The 25587-nt window shown below is 35.3% G+C and overlaps 1 protein-coding gene across 3 annotated transcripts in view; it reads left to right on the forward strand.

Moving 5' to 3' along the window:
* Window positions 1-25587, forward strand: part of LOC127844403 (receptor-type tyrosine-protein phosphatase alpha-like) — a 70573-nt gene that overhangs the window by 25029 nt on the left and 19957 nt on the right. The window contains exons 10-19 of one of the 3 annotated variants that reach the window (XM_052374551.1): window positions 566-705; window positions 5756-5782; window positions 15007-15188; window positions 15736-15823; window positions 19281-19357; window positions 19709-19745; window positions 20231-20328; window positions 21185-21304; window positions 22075-22223; window positions 23317-23452. In XM_052374551.1, the coding sequence (XP_052230511.1) occupies window positions 566-705; window positions 5756-5782; window positions 15007-15188; window positions 15736-15823; window positions 19281-19357; window positions 19709-19745; window positions 20231-20328; window positions 21185-21304; window positions 22075-22223; window positions 23317-23452 (1054 nt within the window). The remainder of the gene's footprint in view (window positions 1-565; window positions 706-5755; window positions 5783-15006; window positions 15189-15735; window positions 15824-19280; window positions 19358-19708; window positions 19746-20230; window positions 20329-21184; window positions 21305-22074; window positions 22224-23316; window positions 23453-25587) is intronic. The other 2 variants (XM_052374552.1, XM_052374554.1) reach the window with 2 other exon arrangements.

A 25587-nucleotide genomic window follows, 5' to 3' on the forward strand; every position in this document is an offset into this window, starting at 1 on the left:
ATATATATATATGGATAAGAGGATGATGCACGCCAAATGGCATTGTACACCATCTGTTAATAACGGAGTTATGGCCCTTTTTATCTTGAAAAAATGCTTTTTTGAGTCAAATATAACACTTTTGTGTCCAGAAACATATTGGCGGGGATATCAATTCAACGACTTTGCTTGTTAACATAAGTATTACATATTGTTATATATAAAACACACAGTTTAAATATATTTAATATTATTATCAGCATTTTTGGATGTCATGATACATTTCACTTTATCTTTGCTGATATTACAGAAATAATGGTATTAATATGAAAATAAACTATTAAGTAAACACATTTGAATTTGAGACTTAACAAAATCATAGTCATAGTTTCGATGTAGTTTGTATCTGCCCTAAAATCAGGACATTGTAAATCTGATCTAGTCACTCGTTCTAATATTTATCTTTCTCCAAGACTTCCAAATAAAAAAAAGAGAACAACAAGTGTACAAATAAGCCACAATAAAAAATGTTCTATAAGGTAAATATTACCATGACTTCAACCATAAATCTAATCTTGATTTTCAGACGACGTAGATTTAGCAGGACACTAGAGGTGTCGTCCAAGTCAGCAGATCGTAAGTTCTTCACAAAGGAGGCTACCCTGGAAAGTGTGAGAGAGACCGAGAAAGAAACGGACCTTCTGCTGGAGTCCAACTCCCTAAACAGTGAGTATTGCTTTGTTTCTATGGCAACAGAGTAAACAATGAGCCTCGCTCTGTAAAAAAGGGGTTGAATGGATGTGCGTAAAGTATTATCTCAAATTAGCCTGTGCAGTCAGCACTAGCAAATCAGGGACCACACCTTGCCTTAACTGGATGTTTGTCAAGAAGAGTCTTGGTTTCAATAAAAGCGGAAAGTGTCGTCCCTGATGAGCCTGTGTGGACAGCACATGCCAATCTGGGACAACACTTTATGCATATGCATTAAATCCTTTTGTTTCAGAGCATGACTCAAATGTATTCAAGGTAGAAAAACAGTGCTCACGCTGCTGCCAGACATTATCGCCAATGGCGATTATTTTATCCAACTGGCTATTATTTCTTAAAATTGTCTAGAAAAAATGGCGATTATTTTATCCGCCTACATAAAAAAACAAATTGCCACTAAATGTTGTCCGGCGATTGCGAAACGCCTGCAAATCGGGCCATCAAGCAGGAAAAATCGATAACGAGATTACCTGTGTACACACTCAACCCTGTGTATTGTCATACACGCGTCAATAACTTCTGCGACATTGTGGCCTAGAGCATTTTTCTCAATCAGTGTCCGACAGCAGTGATATATTTCGGAAAAAACGTCTTTAATCTCCCTGTGCTTTACCAATTATCGGTAACTGTTAGATCTTTGTTAATTTTTCGCCAATTATTATTTAATCGTCATTATTGAAAATTGCGCTAATACATGTATTGTTGGCTGGTTTTGTTTTGCACGCCGTTTTTTCTGCAATTAGATTACGTTGAACATTGCTTGATGAAATAATTATTTAATCGCCATCAACTAATTATCTCCGTAATTACCGATGTTTGTCGTCTGCTTTAACATAATGATTCCAATTTTTAACCAGGTAACCTGGTTTTCCCAATTCAAAGGGACCCGGCATATGCCATGGTCAGCTAATTTTAACGAAACACGTGTTTGGAATTACACTAAGGTGGTGTATTTTAACTCACGCGCTGTGACGTTAATTGATGTAAACATGATCGGCATTGCGAAAGTGTTATTTTTGGAATAAATCATTTACAATTGATATTGGCCTCTGCCTACAATATTGCGGCCGATGGCAAACGCCGTATTAAGAGATAAAGTAGTCGAACGATATGCACATTTTAGATTATGCATATTAATATTTTATATTATGCATATTTTATGTGCAAAACGTGACAATTTTTCGGATTACCGTTTTCGGATTCCATATTTTTTTCGTCCATTATGATTTATTTTCGAAGTTCATAACAGCAAAAATAGAATGACGAATACACATGCGGTGATACGGAAGGTGTGGTTTATAATATTTCGAGTATTCACCAAAAATTGCAATTGGAAAAACTATAAAAAATAGTATAATTAGTGCTCTGGGTGGGTTGGGGCCTCTGCCCTTAATTCTTATGTGTATGTAACTGTAGCTGAGATCTGGTTTGTTAAGTCACACCCACAACATTGATTGTATTCTTTATTGCAAAGCCATGATAATATTTTATAAGAAAATGACACACTGATATTATGCTTGTTTTTGAGTATATATATATATATATATTATAACTTAAATCAATAGATATACATTTAATAAAACATAGATAAAATGAGATTCATGGTTTTTTTCTTTCTTTTTGCCTTCAGTACCGTTTTGCGGAAAAGTCTGCATATGTTTTGGCTATTATTTTTTTAAGGAAAAAAAATATGGCTATTATTTTCTGAAGGCCAGAGTGAGCACTGGAAAAATATACCTGGCCCCATGACTAAGGATTTTTTTTAGCTCTATCATAGTGTTTATTTGAAGTAGTAGAGTTTTTCATGTTTAGTTAATTTAAGTTTAGACAAACTTTCATACTCAGAATGTTTTTATTGGTAGGGCTAGTTCTGTGACAGCTCATGGGGCTAGTATCACAAAGATACTCAAGTCAATATTTGAGTCAATATAAGCTAGAAGGTCGCTGTGGTGTAATGGATATGGTGTCTACCCATCAACCGGGAGGTCACGGGTTCGATCTCCACTGTGGGAGCATTCTTTAGATCTCCCCCTTAGACACCAAGTACTGGTTCTAGTCCCAGGAAACAGACTCAAGAGCGTTTCAATAAGCCTGAAGTTTTTTATGCAGTCACGCTAAAATAAATAGGTGTAAACTAAATTAAACTAAGTCAATATTCTCACTCAACTGTGAGTGTTTTTTTCTCTCATTTTTAGCTCATCTATTTTTTGAAAAAAAAATATGAGCTATTGTCATCACCTTGGCGTCGGCGTTGGCGTCCGGTTAAGTTTTGCGTTTAGGTCCACTTTTCTCAGAAAGTATCAATGCTATTGCATTCAAACTTGGTACACTTACTTACTATCATGAGAGGACTGGGCAGGCAAAGTAAGATAACTCTGGCGTGCAATTTGACAGAATTATGTGCCCTTTTTATACTTAGAAAATTGAAAATTTTGGTTAAGTTTTGCGTTTAGGTCCACTTTTCTCAGAAAGTATCAATGCTATTGCATTCAAACTTGGTACACTTACTTACTATCATGAGGGGACTGGGCAGGAAAAGTTAGATAACTCTGGCGTGCATTTTTACAGAATTATGTGCCCTTTTTATACTTAGAAAATTGAAAATTTTGGTTAAGTTTTGTGTTTAGGTCCATTTTATTCCGTAAGTATCAAAGCTATTGCTTTCATACTTGCAACACTTACTAACTATCATAAGGGGACTGTGCAGTTAAAGTAATGTAACTCTGACTGGCATTTTGACAGAATTATGGGCCGTTTTTATACTTAGAAAATTGAAATTTTGGTTAAGTTTTGTGTTTAGATCCACTTTATTCCTACAGTATCAAAGCTATTGCTTTCATACTTGCAACACTTATTAACTATCATAAGGGGACTGTGCAGGCAAAGTTATGTAACTCTGACTGGCATTTGGACGGAATTTTGGGCCCTTTATACTTAGAAAATTTAAAATTTGGTTAAGTTTTGTGTTTTGGTCAACTTTACCCCTAAAGAATCATTGATATTGCTTTCATACTTGGAACACTCGCAAACTATCATAAGGGTACAGTAAAAGGACAAGTTGCATAACTCTGGTTGTCATTTTTACGGAATTATGGCCCTTTTTTGACTTAGTAACTTTGAATATATGGTTAAATTTTGTGTTTCGATCCACTTTACTTCTTAACTATCAAGGCTATTGCTTTCAAACTTCAAATACTTTCATGCTATCATGAGGTTACTGTACCTGGCAAGTTGAATTTTACCTTGACCTTTGAATGACCTTGACTCTCATTTCAAATTAATAAATTTTGCTAAAATTGCCATAACTTCTTTATTTATGATTAGATTTGATTGATACCCCCCCCCCCCCCGAATCCCCCTCCTATTTTTTTTTTTTTTTAAGATCATCTCACAAATGACCACCACACCCTCACACTATACCCCCCCCCCCCCCCAAATTTCATTTTTTTTTAAACGGTTAAAATAAACACAAATATTTATTTTTATTATTTTATGTTTGAAATACCGTCCAACCATCACACCCAAGAATCCCCCCCACCCCCATGTTTTTTGTTTGTTTTTTTTTTGCAATTTTTTTTCGCATTTTTGGAAAATAATGTAATAAATGTCCACGCCCCCACACTATACACCCCTCTTCACTCCATCCCTCCCTCCTTTGTGATTGAAAATGAGAGTCCCTTCACCTTTAAAAAGAAAATAGATGAGCGGTCTGCACCCGCAAGGCGGTGCTCTTGTTTGAGATGACTTACTGTCATGCTCAATTTGGTGTTCATAAAAGTCAGACTTAACTGAGTTTGAGGAACAATGTGTGCTGAGATTTAAGATTGTGTAATGTGCTGACCAACATTCTCAACACTCAAATTGCACCTTCTCAGATGAGCTCAAATATTTAGTAGGTTTTTGATGCAGGGCCCTGGTTTGAGTTTTTTTTTTTAGACTTTAATGTTCTTACTAATTAGTTCTAAATTGTTATGCCCCCCTTCGAAGAAGATGGGGTATATTGCTTTGCTCATGTCGGTCGGTCGGTCTGTCGGTCGGTCCGTCCACCAGGTGGTTGTCAGACGATAACTCAAGAACGCTTAGGCCTAGGATCATGAAACTTCATAGGTACATTGATCATGACTCACAGATGACCCCTATTGATTTTGAGGTCACTAGGTCAAAGGTCAAGGTCACTGTGACCCGAAATAGTAAAATGGTTTCCGGATGATAATTCAAGAACGCTTATGCCTAGGATCATGAAACTTCATAGGTAGATTGATCATGACTAGCAGATGACCCCTGTTGATTTTCAGATCACTAGGTCAAAGGTCAAGGTCACGGTGACCCGAAATAGTAAAATGGTTTCCGGATGATAAATCAAGAACCCTTTTGCCTAGGATCATGAAACTTGATAGGTAGATTGATCATGACTAGCAGATGACCCCTATTGATTTTCAGGTCACTAGGTCAAAGGTCAAGGTCACGGTGACCCGAAATAGTAAAATGGTTTCCGGATGATAACTCAAGAATGCTTATGCCTAGGATCATGAAACTTCATAGGTACATTGATCATGACTGGCAGATGACCCCAATTGATTTTCAGGTCACTAGGTCAAAGGTCAAGGTCACAGTGACCCAAAATAGTAAAATGGTTTCCTGATGATGACTCAGAAAAGCTTATGGCTAGGATCATGAAACTTCATAGGTACATTGATCATGACTCGCAGATGACCCCTATTGATTTTCAGGTCACTAGGTCAAAGGTCAAGGTCACAGTGACAAAAAACATATTTACAATATGGCTGTCACTACAACTTAGAGCCCATATGGGGGGCATGCATGTTTTACAAACAGCCCTTGTTACTTTTAGTGGTTGACACTTTTGATTTCTATTTTGTTATAGTTTTAAATGGATGATTATACTAAAAGTCTTGCTGTCGGTCAATGTGAGTTTCACTGTCATGAAGTGTAGTTGAGCATAGTAGAGGTCTATTATGGCTTGTCACACAGTTGTTTTGTGTTACAGCTCACTCCAAGCCAACATGTAAGTGCGGTAAGCCATGTGGACTCTCAAACATATGTTGTACCTCTGCAACAGTGACAATTCTTGTTCTTCTTAATTTGTTACTTTGAACTACCTTTCCACCTGGGTTCACTAATTTACAACACCCTTTAAATTTTATCATATTCAAGTTTATCATCAAGCAAGCACTATTTAGTTACTGTTTTTGAATAGATAATTGTCATTTATTGCTTCACTCCTGCTTTTTTTCTCCTGTGCTACCTTGCTTTCAGTTACTATAACAAGCTTTGTCTATATAATATGTATATGGATATAAATTATTATGCATATATATTTTGTTTGTTTTAATTTTTTATAATAAACAGTTGATTACTTTGTTCTTCATTCAATTTGAACCTTTAAACTCCTCTTTAGGGGTAAGATCAGAGCTCCAGATAAGGTTTTGTGAAATTCTTAACGTTACTACCAGATTTTCAAAAAGAATTCTTAACTCTAAAATTTTATTCTTAACGTTACTACTAAGTTTTGGAAAATAATTCTTAACTTTTCTAAATGACCTAAAAATAAATAATAATGGTTATTTTCATGCAAAAAAATCAAAATAAACATACTAGCAACTTTATTTATACGAGTTCAACAGTGTCTATTCAGTATTATACAATTTTATTTTTCAAATACCTTTATATGCCCAAACTGTACTTAGATTGCATGCCTTAGATGAATTTTAACATATTTCACAATTAAAACGGGTCTCCCTTTCAATCTTTATAACGATTAGCCACGGAAATTGTCCCTTCCACTCGTTCAATGTTTTTTTTGTTTAAGTTTGGACCCGTCGTGTCGCGGTTTTTTTATAGCTTTTCCGACTGTGTCGGCAACTGAACATACAACATCGTATAAGATCTTTTCTATAATGTATTTCTTAACATTCAACTTCGGATCACTTTGCGTACAATATGTTAAAAGCGTGTTTTTGCACGCTTTGCAGTTTTTTAGGACGCTCTCTGGGCACCGCCATTGTTTTTTGACAGATAGACTGTCCACGCCGCTTTTATTGGAAAAAATGCGCTTTGTTAAACAAACCCGATAACCATTCTATATAAGCACTGAAAAGATCTTTAATACGCCAAAAGAACTCAATAAAAATCGATACGAACAGATGTAAAAATAATATTCGTAACTTGATTTTGTAATTCTTAATGGTACGACAAGATTTTAAAATAAATACATAACAGACTTGAAAATAATTCGTAATTACGATAATACGACCCTTATCTGGAGCTTTGTAAGATTCAAGAACCCGTTCTATTACAATAATAACATATTTCCATAATTTTATGGTCATATAGTCAGCTTCTAGCTGTAAGGCTTTATGTAATTTTCTTCTTCTACATATGGCACATATATTTGTTTTGCATATTTACAGCCCCTGGATGTATTATGATACAATTATGCAGACTTAGCATATGACTTGCATTATATACTTTATAAGTACCTCATACATATTCCAACTGAAGATGTAATAGTTTTGTTTTCTAATAGACAATTTATTTAAAGGAAAACTTCGAGAAACTCATATTCAGTCGTCATTCTTAATAAAATGTTCGCTATTTTGTAACCTAGTCATTATTTCAATATTATACAAAAGTAAACAGGCAACTTGCTTTCAACTGTGATAAATATTCAAACAGTACATGTATTAGAATACAAATGAGCCGCGTTCTGAGAAAACTGGGCTTAATGCATGTGTGTAAAGTGTCATCCCATATTAGCCTGTGCAGTCCATACAGGCTAATCAAGGAGGACACTTTCTGCCAAAACTTGATTTTCGGTAAGTAGGTACTTCCTTGTAACTAAAAATACCATAAAAGCGGAAAGTGTTGTCCCTGAATAGCCTGTGCGGACTGCACAGGCTAATCTGGGACAACACTTTACGCACATGCATTAAGCGACACCAATATAGAAGGAGGAAACTCCCATACATCATAGCGCGCGGTGTTAAGATATTTTTTATCAATGAATCGAAGAACGGCTATATCACTATCTGGATGGTGTATGTGTCTGTTAATCACATGGTGTGTGGTAAGTAGGATTTTTTTTTTCTGTATTAACAATACTTGTGTCTACTTCTCTTTTGGGTTTTTTATATTTAATCTTACTTTATTACAATATTTCTATGGTAAATATTAATGATAATTTCAATGATCTAATTTTCCATTTTATGAATGTTAAAAGTTGTAATTGTTTAAGAAGGTCTTACTACATGGTTTGCCATGCTAAGGGTTTTTGTTGTTTTAACAAATGTCACTAGCTGATCTACATGCAAGGCAGCTTACTCCACATCATGTTTAATGCATGATATTGTATATACCAGGAATATAAATGACATTTTCTGTATAATGCACAATGTTCAGAAATGTACTGATCTTAATAAATTAATCTTTATTATACTGTTCTATTGATTTTAGCTACCCAGCAGCCGAGTTTGGTAGACAAGGCATTGACAACATGTCATGAATGCCCGACAGAAATGGTAAAATATGACATTGTTTTGTAAGAACCTCATGCTAGGAAATCTGGGCAAGTTGCATGGTGTTTAAAGTGTTGTCCCAGCAGTCTGCAGAGACTTATCAGGGGCAACACTTTCCGCAAAGCAGGATTTTTGTTGAGAAGAGACATTCTTTAAACAAAAATTCCCATAAAAGCGGAAAGTGTTGTCCCTGATAAGCCAATATGTACTGCACAGGCTTATCTTCGACAACACTTTATGCACATGCATTAACCAATGTTTTCCTAGAGAAAATATCATTTTTTTGTATGATGTACGATACTTGGGACTTTTACATGTCTCTTGTTGGAAATTAACGAGATGCATCCATTGGATGTTTGGTATGTGTTAAATCTATAAATATTTTGCACACTATCGTTAAGTATTGTCTATTGAAGCAAATGCCTTCCTGTTGTGCTAATATTATTCAGGCTCATCCATGGTGCTGGCCTTGTAAATATGCTATTGTGTTACAGAAATGTCATGGAAGTAGTGAAAATCAAACCAACAACATTTTTCAAAACTTAAAGAATATCAACAAAACAATTATTATGCCCCCCTTCGAAGAAGAGGGGGTATATTGCTTTGCTCATGTCGGTCGGTCGGTAGGTCGGTCGGTCCGTCCACCAGGTGGTTGTCATACGATAACTCAAGAACGCTTGGGCCTAGGATCATGAAACTTCATAGGTACATTGATCATGACTCGCAGATGACCCCTATTGATTTTGAGGTCAAAGGTCAAGGTCACGGTGACTTGAAATAGTAAAATGGTTTTTTGAATGATAATTCAAGAATGCATACGCGGCCAACAGGGCACACTCTGAACAATATTACTGAAGCAACTGGTCTGTAATCCTAAATCTATAATTATCAGTCCAATGAAACATCATCCTTTTAGTAAAATACAGTGGATCAGTAAAAATATTATCAGAATATGAGATTTTTTGTATATTTTGTATATTAAATATTGTGTTAATGTTTAATTTTGTTGATTAATATAAATATAAGCAGGACAGGGGAGGTAATACACTACAGGGGAAACAAATGCAATAAGTTTAAATTTATTGTTACAGATTTGCCTCCCTTGTAATATATTTAAATTTTACCAAATGTAAGGCTTACTGCATTTTTGTAATGCATACTACTACTACTACTACTACTACTACTACTACTACTACTACTACTTCTACTACTACTACTACTGCTGCTACTGCTGCTGCTGCTGCTGCTACTACTACTACTACTTCTTCTACTACTACTACTACTACTACTACTGCTACTACTACTACTACTACTACTACTACTACTACTACTACTACTTCTACTGCTACTACTACTACTACTACTACTACTACTACTACTACTACTACTACTACTACTACTACTTCTACTACTGCTCTACTACTACTACTACTACTACTACTACTACTACTACTACTATTACTACTACTACTACTACTACTACTACTACTACTACTTCTACTACTACTACTACTACTACTACTACTACTACTACTACTACTACTACTACTACTACTACTATTTCTTCTGCTACCACCACCACCACCTACTGCTACTCTTACTACTTCTACTACTACTACTACTACTACTTCTACTACTACTTCTTCTACTACTACTACTACTACTACTACTACTACTACTACTACTACTACTACTACTACTACTACTACTACTACTACTACTACTAGTATTTCTTCTGTTACCACCACTGCTGCTGCTGCTGCTGCTACTACTACTACTTCTTCTACTACTACTACTACTACTACTACTACTACTTCTACTACTACTACTACTACTACTACTACTACTACTACTACTACTACTACTACTACTACTACTACTACTATTTCTTCTGCTACCACCACCACCACCACCACCACCATTCACAGTGACAAAAAACGTATTCACACAATGGCTGCTACTACAACTTATAGCCCATATATGGGGGCATGCATGTTTTACAAACAGCCCTTGTTTATGATATAATTATTTGACTTTGAATTCTAGTAAATTCTACCAGAAGTGTAAAAATGTGTTTTTATGTCCCCCACCACTATAGTGGGGGACATATTGTTTTTGCCCTGTCTGTTGGTTTGTACGTTGGTCTGTTGGTTTGTTTGCCCAAACTTTAACATTTTGCCATAACTTTTGCAATATTGAAGAAAGCAACTTCTGGTCTGTCTGTTGGTCTGTCTGTTTGCGCCAACTTTAACATTTTGCAATAACTTTTGCTATATTGAAGATAGCAACTTCATATTTGGCATGCATGTGTATCTCATGAAGCTGCACATTTTTAGTGGTGAAAGGTCAAGGTCATCCTTCAAGGTCAGAGGTCAAATATATATGGCCAAAATCGCTCATTTTATGAATACTTTTGCAATATTGAAGATAGCAACTTGATATTTGGCATGCATGTGTATCTCATGGAGCTGCACATTTTGAGTGGTGGAAGGTCAAGGTCATCCTTCAAGGTCAAAGGTCCAAAAAAAAGTCAAAGCGGCACAGAAGGGGACATAGTGTTTCTGACAAACACATTCCTTGTTTGCTCTTGTTTTTTGTTGAAATATTAGGATCTTTTATTTCAGTCTTCCCAGAACAATGTCAAAGGTCAACAGAGTAGCATCTTGTCATCATCATCAGACTCAATTAAGAATATTGTTGCTGTGAAATTGACATAGAGCTGCAAGGTTTTCAAAGGAGAAGTCCGTGAAAGTGTTTATAAAACTGAACATGTGGAAAAAACATTGCTAAAGAACACCTTTCTGAATAAAAATAACAACAACAAAGAAAAAGTGTTGACATTGATGAATGAATGTTTAAGAAATGTTTCATGGTTCATCTTCTGTTTGCAATAACAGAGTATGTCTTTTGAGATGAATTATTGTAAAGTGGGCACATCTCTAGCATTTTGAACATTGAAAGCTTTTTTTGCTGTTCTTTGTCAAAATACAGTCGATTTAACGCAATACCACTCTGACATAAGAAGTATTGTCTTAATTTTGAAGGACTTGACTCTCAATTCATCCTTACTTGACATAATTGAGAGACATTCCATGGACAGAAGTGTGAACCATGTTTTGTTTAATCTTCAAGCACAGTTCATGTAAAGTTGTTTTACCTTGACGTCCACACCAATCAAACAAATCAAGGATATTAGAATTAGCATTCATGTGACTAATCAAGTCTCTCACAATTAAATGTCTCACAAATGATAAAAATGATGTATTTTATTGATCATCTTTGTAAACCTGAGTCTCGTCATGTGAAAATGGGTCTTAAGCCATATGGGACCACTCAGCTCTAGACCGCTTGAGCTCCAATGGTAGTCTGGACCTACGCTGTCCGCTTTAAACTCATGCAAGGTTTGATGGTCTCATAAGCCACAGAGTAGCTCCTGTACAGACTGGTTTGAAGCTAGGCCGGCTGCATATGGTGTTAGACCCTTTTTCTTATGATGTGGGTCATAAGTAATTTGTATGTATGTGACAAGCGTAGTATGTGGCTACTAAAGATTTTACAAAGCTGAAATCCTGTTTGCAGTAAGTTGAGCAGATGTAGTCTTAACACTTGTTCAGTGAAAAATTTGTGTTACACAGGGAGAACTTTTGTTCTCCTGTTGTTTCAAAAACTAAAAGGAGGTATGATAATCAAGCAGGAATATAATAAATATTATTATAGCTGCTAAAATATGTGTTCATTGTATTATTTACCTTATATGCTGATATTTAAAGTTTAAACTACTGGTCGGACAGGCTAGCTCCTTGTGTAGAACGCTGGACTTCAAACCAAAGGATTGTGTGTTAGATCCCCAGTCCAGCAATAGAACATGTGCAGGGATTTGTCATGTTATCCTCTCTACAGTCATTCTCTTACCACCTCTTATTAAAGTAGGGCAACTAATGGCATAAGTATGTTCACTTAGAAATGGTAAACCAGGTAACTCAGGAAAAGTGTGAGTTTGACCGCGGTAATATTCTGTTGAAAACAAATTATTTGATATTGGTTCAAAGCCATATTTTACAAGCAAGCTATCCCATTTTACAAAAGAAATGAGCACATTTTCAAAACATCCAGGGACATGTTTGATTTAAATGGTATTTATTATAGTAGATTTTGTTCTTATTAGCTCGGCTGTTTTCGTAGAAAACCCGAGGTAATGTCATAGCCAGCTCATCGTGTTGTCCGCCGTCTGAAGGCGGCATCTTGCTAAAACCTTTACATTGGCTCTAAAATCAATGTGCTGCCACCTTCAACTTTGAAACTTCATATGTAGCTGCACCTTGATGAGTTCTTCACGCCACACCCATTTTTAGCACGACTATTATTTATGAAATATATATAGTGGAGCTATCATACTCGCGTCGGCGTTGCCTTTCCCGTTCCCGTGTCTGTTTGCGTGCAAATGTTAAAGTTTGCGTGCTACACCAAATATTTTCAATGTCCTTTGACATATTGCTTTCATATTTTGCATACTTGTTTACCATCATGACCCCAACCTATAAACAAGAGCAGACAACTGTATCAAGAATTTTGACAGAATTATGGCCCCTTTTATACTTAGAATAAGCATATTATTGATAAATCTATGTTAAAGTTTGCGTACTACCCCAAATATTTCCTGTGTCCCTTGCCATATTGCTTTCATATTTTGCATACTTGTTAACAATCATGACCCCAACCTATAAACAAGAGCACACAACTGTATCAAGCATTTTGACAGAATTATGGCCCCTTTTATACCTAGAATATGCATATTATTGATAAATCTATGCTAAAGTTTGACAAAACAACACTTGCCTTACATACCACAATGCACTCCACCCAAACCCTCCCCCCCCCCCCAACCCGCCTACCCCCAACAATTTTGTTTTTTTCTTATTTTTGAAAGATCATCTATTAAATGATCACACACCCACATTATATCCCCCTCTCCACCCCCCCCCCCCAACCCTCCCCCCCCCCAAAAAAAAATAAAAAATTGTTTTCTTATTTTTGAAAGATCATCTATTAAAGGATCACACACCCACATAAACCCCCCCCCCCCCCCCCCCCTTCTCTCCATCTTACGTTATACTGTCAAACACTCGAATAGTCGAGCACACTGTCCTCTGACAGCTCTTGTTTGGTCTCCAGGTCAAAGGTCAAGTTCACTGTAACCCCCCCCCCCCCCCCCAAAAAAAAAATATTCCGACAAGCTTTCATTTATTCACACCTGCACCCTCAGCCGAGCGTTGGAACCCGCTATGTGGTGCTCTTGTTAACTGTGTAGTCACACTTGTTGAAAACAATTGTTTAAAAATTAGTTTTTCATGCATGGATAGAGTTCATATTGTCAGTCTGACCAGTTGACTGGATGTTTCCTATTATCACAGTGACTGTATAGTTCTAATGAAACAAAAGGATTGAACATTACCCCGGTACCCTAGCTGATGCATCTGATTGTTTTCCATGTTATTGTCTGCTTTTGATGTTGCCATGTGTACCTGTCAACACAAACAATAATCACATTAGCATATTTTATTTTATGCTTTCCGGTGGTTTATAGAGAAATATCAGTGAATTAAAACTGATAATTTCACTGTTTCAAACAGTGAAAATTAATAGTGAAAATTATTGATAGTTTTCACTGTTTACTGTGAAATGACGTCATTTTTTTAACGAAATGATGTCATTATCCCAGCGAAATTCTTTAGTTAAACTCTTAAACAATTGTATATAAACTGTGAAAAAAAAGGATACAATAAAAAGAAAATTTGTTTGATTCGGTGGAATATTGATTTTAAATCACTTGTGATAATAGAAAATATTTTTTTTCACTCGTGGCTGCGCCACTTGTAAAAATATTATTTTCTATGATCACTTGTGAATTAAAATCAATAATCCACCGAATCCAACAAATATGCTCTTTATACATAGTATATTTTTATATTGTATACAAAACATTTTTTATTACTGTTACACAGTTATACTATTTTGCAATATCCGTGTATTATTTAAATACTTTTATGATTTTGTTGTCGAGCTGACTGGAAGAAAGCTTGATACATTTGTATAGCAGAAACTCTAGTCAAATATATGTGTGTGCTTGTTTGCATCCAAGCTTGCTCAAACTGTGACATTGTCATTCATCTTGAATTTTTAAAATTACTTACTTCAAATGAAGATCATTTATGTTTTTTAAGATATGCGTGTGTGCATTACTGTTCCATTATTTCATGCCTTATAATTGCTAGATTTTTTTTATTAAATATGGACATGACTGAATCTGCTATATTTGGGTACAGTCTGAAGTATGGAAGGGTAGCAAACTTGAAATCCTTTTTTCTGTCCATCTGATGATTCGGCAATTATGCCTGATAAACCTTATAATACCTGCTTGGCTGTTACCTATCTAAATAAAACTTCAAGTATGATTATGTATGATTCATATAAACCTCTCTTTGGGAAAACAGGGCTGAATGCATGTGTGGAAAGTGTTGTCCCAGATTTGCCTTATCAAGGACAACACTTTCCACATGAACTAGATTTTTGTTTAAAAGCAACTTCCTTTTAACAAATAATACCATACAAGGGAAAAGTGTCATCAATGATTAGCCTGTTTGGAATCAAGTGGGATGACATTTCAGGCCATGTATTAAGCCCTGTTTTCTCAGAACAAAGCTCATATTCTCCTGTTTCTCTCCAGTTGAGGAAGATGAAGGGGTTGTTGCAGAGGACAGCATGGATGTAACCCACTACAACCATGAACCGATTTATGTGAACCTCAACAACCACAGTCTGACCAACCCCATCCCTGTGGAGAAACTGCAGGCCTTCATAAAAAAGGCACGCGAAACAGACTTTGACGTGATTAAAGGCGAGCACCGGGTACGTAGATACTGGAGGCATTGTGTGGCCATGAGCCTTGCTCGGGTCAACTGGGCTGGATGCTTGTGCATCAAGTGTCAGCCCATATTAGCATTTGCAGTCTGCACAGGCTAATCAGGGACTTCTACTGGATTTTTGTTTAGAAACACTAATGTTTCAAGACAATATCAAACACAATTTATATGCTGTATTAAGTTTGCAATGGTGTGTTCTTCAGCAGTGTAAAAGAAAATATTTTTCCTTTCAAGATTAGAAGTTTGTTTGTTCTGGTCTAGTTGAGAAATACCCTTTGTATTTTGAAAAATGGATCTTATGTCCAGGTAACAATGTACAAAACGTAAGATTCTCTTAAGATGCATTTTGCAAGTATCTAAATGACTATTATGTGCAATAGACTAATAATAATAAAGATTTACTGTGTATGGAAGAGAATTGGTTTAAAGTAGATACTCTACTTCATGAAACACAGAATTGTTTTTTATGGCAATTTGCAATTCTTATGCAAAAAATATCATGTTATTTCATCCGCATTGTTCTGTCTTTCCAGGACTTGCCAACTGGACTTTTGGCTCTGTGTCACACAGCTTTAAAACCAGAAAACAAACCAAAAAATAGATATGCGGATATAATTGCATGTAAGTACTTGACTGTTTATCAGCTTGGAAATGTATTATTTTTCATATTGAACTATTGTATTAGATAGATGTATTTAAGACTGATGTAGCTCACAATTCTGGGAACTAGTTTTACCCAAAATTGCCATTATATAGATTTATGTAAGTCTCAGAAAAAATGTCTATATAGCAACATTGAAAGCATTGAACTTTAAGATATGCAACTGTTAACATGTTTGACCTGTGAACTTGTCTTTACAATGGTTGTTTTAAGTTCATTTGAAAATATTAGTTGAGGACATTATAGTAATGAATGAATAAAAAATCTAATTTGATTTCTGATGAATGTTTGTCAATATAGGATGACAATTAAGTTAAAAGTCTTATGTATTCTTTGATTAAGTATACTATTCTGTCTGATATTAAGATTGCCCCTGATATGAGCAATACAAATACGATATACAACCAAGAAACCAGTCAGAATGCAAATGTTTTGACTGGACACCAAGGACCAAAAAGAAATTTAACATTTTGGATTTTTTGCATTTTTGTTGAGATAAGCCTGTCAGTCGGCACACTTGAGATATTGTACAGTATTTAATGGTGATTGATAAGCCAACTTCTCTGCATATTTAGACTTAAATGTGTACATTTTTGGTAGGGTATTGTGTTTTTAGCTCGGCTGTTTTTGGAGAAAACCTGAGGTATTGTCATACCCAACTCGTCTGCCGTCCGCGTCGTTCTAAAACCTTAACGTTGGCTCTAAAATCAAAGTGCTTCCACCTACAACTTTGAAACTTCATATGTAGCTGCACCTTGATAAGTTCTACACGCCACACCTATTTTTTGGTCACTAGGTCAAAGGTCAAGGTCACAGTGACCTAAAAAAGAATAAAATTAACTAAAACTACACCCGCAGCCGAGCGTTGGCACCCTCTATGCAGTGCTCTTGTTACTAATAGGCATTCAATTCTGCTTATTGTTCTTTTTATTTCTAAGCTCTTTTGGGGAAGGAAATCGAAAGATTTTGCAAACATTTTCAAAGTTTATATGTTTTATAAATTGTGGAAGACCAGTAGGTTGGTAATGTCAAATAAACAGACTTTCCAGCAAAATCATTACTGGGTACTGATAAGCAAAAAAAGAATTTCATAAATTAGCGTGGTACCGTTAGGTATAAAGTGCAGAAAGGGCTACTGGTAAATATTTACAAAGCATGTCATTTGAACAGTGTTTCAGATTCATCAAAACCTCACAAGCTTTTCAGGTACCTATAGTAATAAACTAGTGACTTGTTAAAACAGAACCACCCTGGACTTAAAGTGGGGATGCCAGATAGTAACAGGGATCTACAAGGATTCCAGGGATTATGATATTAGCCAGTACTGCCAAACTTAGTTAAACTGTTGTATGAAAGTACAATTCAGTCTTAGATTTAGTCTTAAATCCATTTGAGATAGGGGGAATTATACAATTGAAAGAAAGGCTTAAGAAGTATAACTTAAAAGTGTTTTGATGTAAACACTGGGAGGTAAACTTTCATGGATAAGCATACAACTATTCAAAAGCATCAAATTTTGGAATAAACACATAGAAATAAATAAGAAATCTTCTGTGGCATAGTGGATATGGTGACAACCTAGTGACCAGGATGTCACGCGTTCAATCCCCATTGTTGGAGCGTTCTTTAGATCTCCCCCATAGACATGAAGTACATATACTGGTTCTAGTCCCAGGAAAGGGACTTAAGAACGTTAAAAATAAGCCATAGTCTTTTGATGCAAACAAGGTAAAATAAATAGGTTTACACTAAATAAATGGTGACAGGAAACAACTTTGAATAAGTTAAAACTGTGGATGTTTACTGTGCTGCTGTAAATATTTGGGGGAAAAAACATGCTAAAATTACAGCTACAAAAATTACAAAATGTGCATGATCCATAATGGAGCTTGAAAACAACAATTTTTATTTTATATTAGCCATGTACTGTCCCCATATTGTGTGTAGATATTTGTGAAGCAAGGTTAGATACTCTAAAGCTCCTGGTACATGTCAGTATTAATTGTACTGTAAGTAAGGTATTCAAGTTTTTTTTCCTGTAACAACATTAGAAGGTAAACTATAAAGAAGCAGTGAATTATTATCCTTATTTAGTGAATATTATGTTAATACAAACTTATTTGATTTATTTATAGCAGAACATAATAAAATATGTTTTCTTTCTTTTTTTTCGTTTTGTTCTTGGTATGGCATGCCTGCTTTAAGACAGTTACGAGTTTGCATGGTTGGTTCATTTATAACTCTTCCTCATCATTTAAAACAACAAACAACAACATCATAGTGTCATCATAATCAAGTTTCTAATGAACATATATGCTGGATCGGATGTTTTGCATGATAAATAGTTTATTATAACTATATTAGATGCTAATACATGTTATTTTATACCACCAACTGTTAGTGTTTGTATACCTTTAACTGTCAATAGTTTTGTAGTTAATTTGTTCAAGCATTTATAGGCATTAGTACTGATAGTAAAAACTACATGTGACATTTCTTTTTCATATATTTCTGGTGCGGTAGTACATAACAAATGCATCTCATCATTTAATCTCAGGTCTATTGTCACTGAACCTCATTTCTTCTCAGTGCTTCTGTTTGAGTGTGTTTGACCAAAGGAATGCTTAAAACTGGTGTTTGAGCAAAGGAATGCTTAAATCTTGAGTGTACTTTTATGTTTAATATGTGAGGTGTTTTTCATAAGCATTTGACACAAATATCCTTTGCGGTTAGCAATTTAATCATTAAATGTGTACAAAAATAGCCAAAAGCAATCACAAAGGATTTTCATAATGAACCATAATGCTTGTTGAGTGACATTAATTATTTGCATTTCTTAATTTGGTTATCCTGAATTACAATATAACCTCCTATTATGGTATGAAAAATTATTGTCCATTTCATCTCTTCTTTTTTTATGCTCATCATAATCTGCAATTTACATAATATGTGACAATGTATGGTTATAAGAATTGTTATAGTAATTTGTTGGCACCTTAACATTGTTACATGCAGTGTTTACTGTGTACTGAAAAGTGCAGCGTTAAGCAGCTTTTTATTTCTTTCAAAGACGTGTTTTATTTTCAGAGTGGAAGCACTGTGTATGCATTAACTCTTTCAGCGCTGGAACTGAATTTTGAAGGCCTTTGCAAACAGTTTGGATCCAGATGAGACGCCACAGAACGTTGCGTCTCATCAGGATCCCAACTGTTTGCTATTCTGATAGTATTCTTTGAAAAAAAAATGGAAGAAAATGCTAATTTTAGAAATTCTGCAGACAACATTTTAGCAGACGACAAATTTCCCAGCATGCAAAGAGTAAAATGCTGAAATCCCCCCCCCTCCCAATATATTGAATGCTGCTGTAAGACTCCTATCCATACTGCATCTCTGAGCAGCATGTTTTCTCGATTGCAGATGACCACTCGCGGGTAGTTCTCACCCCTCTCTCCCACGATCCACATTCCGACTATGTGAATGCAAACTACTTGGATGTGAGTTGGACCTTCGCCTTCTCCGCATGCTTATACCACGTTTTGTTTTTGCCTAAATCCAAACACCTTTTAAGAGACATGGGAATCTGTCATTTTGAAGCTGATTTCCTCTTGTTTTTCAATCAACATTGCTCAAATAAAATTTATTTATTTTTAGATTTCAAATGTTTTCAATAATTTTGTCCTCAATTTGGAGACAAATCATTTTCTCAAGACCTGATATAACTTTCATACAAAAATAATCAAGCCATGAAATTCAGTGATAACATGCCCTATACCTTAAGCTTGAAAAGAAATTCACTTAAAATAAAAGTGATGGATATATACATTATTGATGTGTTTCTGTTTTAGGGGTACAACAGCAAAAAGGCTTATATAGCTTCACAAGGTAAATACCTGAACATTTTACATTCTTTTGTTCTACAGGATATTGCAAATGTATATTTTTATAATGCTATCTTTATGTACAAATGAGGGGGTCATATAGTGATAGGCTTTTGTGTTAATCTAAAGTGACTTATTACTTGAAATATCAATAAGGCTTCCTACAAAGCTTTGATACTTGAATGGATGATGTCCTTCAACACCATTAAAACACCAACATCATCTAACCTTATTTTGATTTTGATATTGTTATAGGTTAGGACTTATTCAGAAGGTGTCACTGGACCTTATTATGACCTTGACCATGACCTTCTTTTTGACTTCGACGTTGTAAAATGTGCCAATGAATAATTAATGACAAAGCTTCCTCTAGGGGCATTTGTGTTTATTGAATGCAGCATCTTGTTAAGATGTGCCTGACATTCGCTTGTTTAGCTTTTGCATCCCTGTTTTTAACTCAGAATTCTCTCCATTTGTATTCCTTTCTAGGCCCCAACAAAGCTATGGTCGCTGACTTCTGGCGTATGATATGGCAGGAGAAAGTTGTGAAAATAGTTATGTTGACAAACCTTCTAGAAAACCACAAGGTAGGGGAGACAACTCATGTTTTAATAGATTTATTGGCTCTTACCGGTGAAACCGTAGGGGACTTATGGTTTGCGCTTTGTGTCAGTCTGTCAGTCTGTCCGTCACACTTTTCTGGATTCTTTGATAACTTTAAAAGTTCTTCATATTTTTTCATAAAACTTCAAACATGGATAGATGGCAATATGGAGATTATGCCTAAATCAAGAATTCTGGTTGCTATGGCAACAAATAAAAAATAAAAAAATTGAAAATGGTGGAGTTTCACCATTAGGGTACTTATATTGCTTGGCAATAGTCTTGTTCTTTTTGAGTTAATGTTTCTTTTGAAAATATCACATAATTGGAGAATGTTATGATACCTTTGCCAAAACTGGATGTTTCGTAGGATACAGTTTAATCTACTTAGATGAGTTTATGCATAACCATAATAAGGATAATATTAGTCCTTTATGATGATTTTAAATTGACCTTTTAGAATTCTCCCCACTTCCAGAAACACAGCAATTCTCATTTTAACAATACATATGTATAAGGGTTTTATGAACACAATACCTTCTTGAATGATATTTAAGGTACATTTTAAAGCAATGCATAGCATAATGCCATGGTTGATTTTCTCCTGCTTACAGCTGATCTTCTTCTTTTTAGTGTTAAGATTGCTTCACAAATATTTCTTAAGACTCAAGAGACTTGAAGATAAGTGGGAGTTAAAATTAATTCCTCTGAGGTTTTTACAAAATCACACCCCTGTCCCCTGTTAGTGAATGTAAGAACATTGTGGTACAACAAATTTCTGCCAGTAAAGGGTATTGAAAAATCCTCATCCTGATTCTATGATGCCTATTATTTGCATAGAAAAAGTGTGAGCAGTACTGGCCATTGGAAGGCAGCCAGACGTACGGGGAGGTGACAGTGGAGGGGCTGGAGACTGCAGAGTACACAGACTACATCATCCGTACCTTCACCATCTCTGTGGTATGTCAAGTGGGTCTTGCTGGCTTAGTTTAGTTTAAACCGTTTTATTAGTCCCCTACGGGTGAAACCGGAGGGGACTTATGGTTTGCGCCCTGTGCGTCTGTGAATCTGTCAGTCTGTCACACTTTTCTGGATCCTGCGATAACTTTTAAAGTTCGTCATATTTTTTCATGAAACTTAAAACATTGACAGATGGCAATATGGAGATTATTCATGTCATTTCATTTTGTTCCTACGTCAAGAATTCTGGTTTCTATGGCAACAAATAGCCTAGAAATATTGCTGAAAATGGTGGAGCTTCATTGGTAGGGGACTTATATTGCTTGGCCATAGTCTTGTTTAAACTCGATTTCATTGAAAGCGGAATGCTTATTGAAACTCCAAGGAGTTCATTTCGTCGGTATAACCAGTACTTGGTTTCTTTGGGGAAATCTTTAGAACGCTCTCACAGTGGGGATGGAACCTGTGTTGCTATACAGACACTATATCCACTACGCCCAGACAACCAGAGTCCACAGTAATCTTTCCCCCAAAAAGGAGTGGATATTTTACTCTGCAGCTGTCTGTTGGATAACTCAACACCATTTCTGAAGTTATTATTAACTGAATGAAAACTAACCAAAATCAGAATTTTAATTGAAATACTGTGTATTGCATCTGCCAAATCTAAATGTGCACATAAGTGGCAACCTACTTTAAAAAAAAATGCTTTTCTTCAAATATCTTTTATATAATATAAATAAGCTGTAATAACACATGCATACTTACAGGGGAAGATGAGTCGGATCATCAAGCAGTTCCACTTCCTGTCTTGGACGGACCATGGGGCTCCGACGTATCCCACCACCCTGCTCAACTTTCGCCGCAAGGTGCAGCAGTTCACCCCGGACAGTGTCTCCCCCATCTTGATACATTGCAGGTAAGGAAGTATAGGATTTAACAGCATTTCACCCGGGACAGTGTCTCCCCCATCTTGATTCATTGAAGGTAAGGTAGTATAGGATTTAATAGCATTTCATCCCGGACAGTGTCTCCCCCATCTTTATTCATTGCAGGTAAGGTAGTAAAGGATTTAACAGCAGTTCGTCCCGGACAGTGTCTCCCCCATCTTGATTCATTGCAGGTAAGGTAGTTAAGGATTTTACAGTAGTTCACCCCGGACAGTGTCTCCCCCATCTTGATTCATTGCAGGTAAGGTAGTATAGGATTTAACAGCAGTTCACCCCGGACAGTGTCTCCCCCATCTTGATTCATTGCAGGTAAGGTAGTATAGGATTTAACAGCAGTTCGTCCCGGACAGTGTCTCCCCCATCTTGATTCATTGCAGGTAAGGTAGTATAGGATTTAACAGCAGTTCATCCCAGACAGTGTCTCCCCCATCTTGATTCATTGCAGGTAAGGTAGTATAGATTTAAAAGAATTGGGGGCATGTCTTATAAAGGATCTCTTGAAATGTCCAAATATTACTAATAGTCTATTCAAAATTCAGCTACAACAGCTAGATAGAAACTTATTGTAGCATGCATTCCTTTTGTTTAAGTTTAGACTAAATTAGGTTGTTAATATATAGTAATTTATATGTTCAGTATGTCTGTAACTGTAGGACATGTGGATGATGATAAGATAATAAACAGAGAAAAAGCTGAAATAAATGTCTCTCTCTCTTGTTGTGTATTTGTTTTTCCAATTATAATAACATGTTTCAAACTAGTAAATATTGCTGAGACGTTAAATATTTTATCTCTTTGTAAACAAAATTATTTTATTAACAATCAAAAATATGATATGCGATGGTCAGTGTTCCTAAGAACCCTTATACATGTGCCTCTCTCTTGGTAAACAGAGTTTAGTGCATGGGCGAAAGTGCAGACTGCACAGATTTATCTGGGATGACAAGTTACGCACACGCATTAAGCCCTTTTTTCCAATGAGCCCTACTCAAATATTGGCTCAGCACTGGCTCCAGATGCTTGCCTTGTTGGCTTATGTGTATGTTTGTTGTTTTCTTACAGTGCAGGTATAGGGCGCAGTGGCACGTACGTCGCTGTTGATTACCTGCTGAACCAGGCGCGCGCTGAGGGCGTGGTTGACCTACTCAAGTGTGCCCAGCTCATGAGGTCAAACAGGGTCAACATGATACAAACATGGGTAAAGACATTTTCAGTCAGTATAAGTCATCCTTGAAACAGACATTGTAAGCTATTAGCTGAACTGAATGAATGAACTTATAAGCAGCTAGGTGTTGTAAAAACATTAACAGCAATTATTTGTTTTGGAAACACGAAAAAGTGAAATATAAGCAGGCAGGGAAACCAACATTTTAAATATTTCTCCTTAACTGAAAAAGTAGCTTGTATTCAAACACAACTGTGGATTTTTTTTCCTTAAGAAAACAACAACAGAAAATGGGTACATACAAGAATTCACATTTTAACATGACTTCTTTTTCATTTACCTTATTCACAATAGTCTCAACACATTTTAGCCTTTAAAAATGAGCTTTTTATGTCCCCCACTATAGAAGTGGGGGACATATTGTTTTTGCGCTGTCTGTTGGTCTGTTGGTTGGTCTGTTGGTAGCATGAACCAATGATTTTTTTAAACATGAATAATTGATGTCAAATGCCTGCAGGAATAATATTTAAGATATTAGAAAGCATTTTCTTTTTGTTTTAATGGATTACTTTAAAAATTCAATTTTTTATGAATTTTTTAGCAACAAGGGGTAATGAACTTTAAAATAATGTTATTGAATTTCTAACCAAAAACCGGTTCCATGGCAATACTGGATGAAATTCACACTTTTCTTCAAAACAATCCAAATTCTAATGCTTTTTCTTGATAAAATATCTCCTATACTAACTAGAAATACCACTTCTGATCAGAAAATTAATACAAAAAGATGTTTTAGTTGTTTTTAATTTCAATAAGCATACTGTTTACGTTCTGTTTATATCTTCCTAACAATCTGTTATGTCATCATTTTTATAGGACAATATTTAATGTATTGTGTTTTATAATTTTGAAATGAAAACATTAATATTGTTTAAGACTAATAAACAAAACATACTATTCAAAAGTGATTTTTGTTGTAATTATTGGCATTTTATTTTACATGTGTAGCAAGTTTAGGTAAATCTTTACCTATGTATTTTTTCAAACTATATATATACAATTAACATTTTTGTACCAAAAATGTGTTATAAGATAAAAGTTTGTCAATAAAAATAACTAAAAATATATAATAACTCAAGTTTAAACATATGTGTGTCATAATTTCAAAAATAAGAGGGTGGCTGAAGCTAAAGTAACTGATAAAACTATCATAAGAAGGATAAACTGAAGTAAGATTTTTCAATGGTTTATGCGCTAAATTTGAGATGTCTTTTCTAGCAGTTATATAAAGTGTTCCTGACCAAAATCAATGTTATATTACTTTCAAATCATTTATGTATTGGTATACAACAAGAAAGTGGTAGAATATTTGCGGAACACATAAGAATTTTTGACGAAAACTTGTCTGCTGAAATTTACCGGGATGTTCCGGAAATGACCGATTGTCGGTTTCCGAAAATAATACATGTCGTAGTTTCTGAAAAACAAAATGGAAGTACCCAAAGATTTTGGTGTTATTGACTATTACTGGTTGATAAATGTATGATTTTGCTTCTTATTTGAAAAAGTGATGCTTTCAAGGCTGATAAACTTGAAATATGAAAGCTATTCGGTCGTTTGGCCTTTGTTTGTCAATACATCTGTATGATCGGTAATTTCCGTAACCACTCGTAAAAGTAGCAGACACAAGTTTTAATCACAATACTTATGTTTTCCACTTATATTCGACCACTTTCTTGTTCAATACCAATACATAAATGATTTCAAAACAATATTTTATTGATTTCAGCAAGTAACACCGTCTATAACCGCGAAAAAAAACATTCCGAACTTTTTGGTTTACGATTTTTATTTTCTAAATAGCTTGCATAGAGCATGGCATTGAATGTTATCCAAGATAAATGTCTTTACTTTCTTGATTGGATGATTTCAGACTGTTTAATCCAATCGGAAAAGAGCTTTAAAACGTAATTTAGACCCATGTTAAGCGAGATAATAAAGAACCACTTTTTGGTTACTGCCGATTTGTGACATCACGAGTTGCCTTCCTTGTTGGTTCATGCTACTGTTGGTTGGTTGGTTTGCGCCAACTTTAACATTTGCAATAACTTTTGCAATATTGAAGATAGGAACTTGATATTTGCCATGCATATGTATCTCATGGAGCT

The sequence above is a fragment of the Dreissena polymorpha genome, chromosome 9 (assembly GCF_020536995.1).
Source record: "Dreissena polymorpha isolate Duluth1 chromosome 9, UMN_Dpol_1.0, whole genome shotgun sequence".
Lineage (NCBI taxonomy): Eukaryota > Metazoa > Mollusca > Bivalvia > Myida > Dreissenidae > Dreissena > Dreissena polymorpha.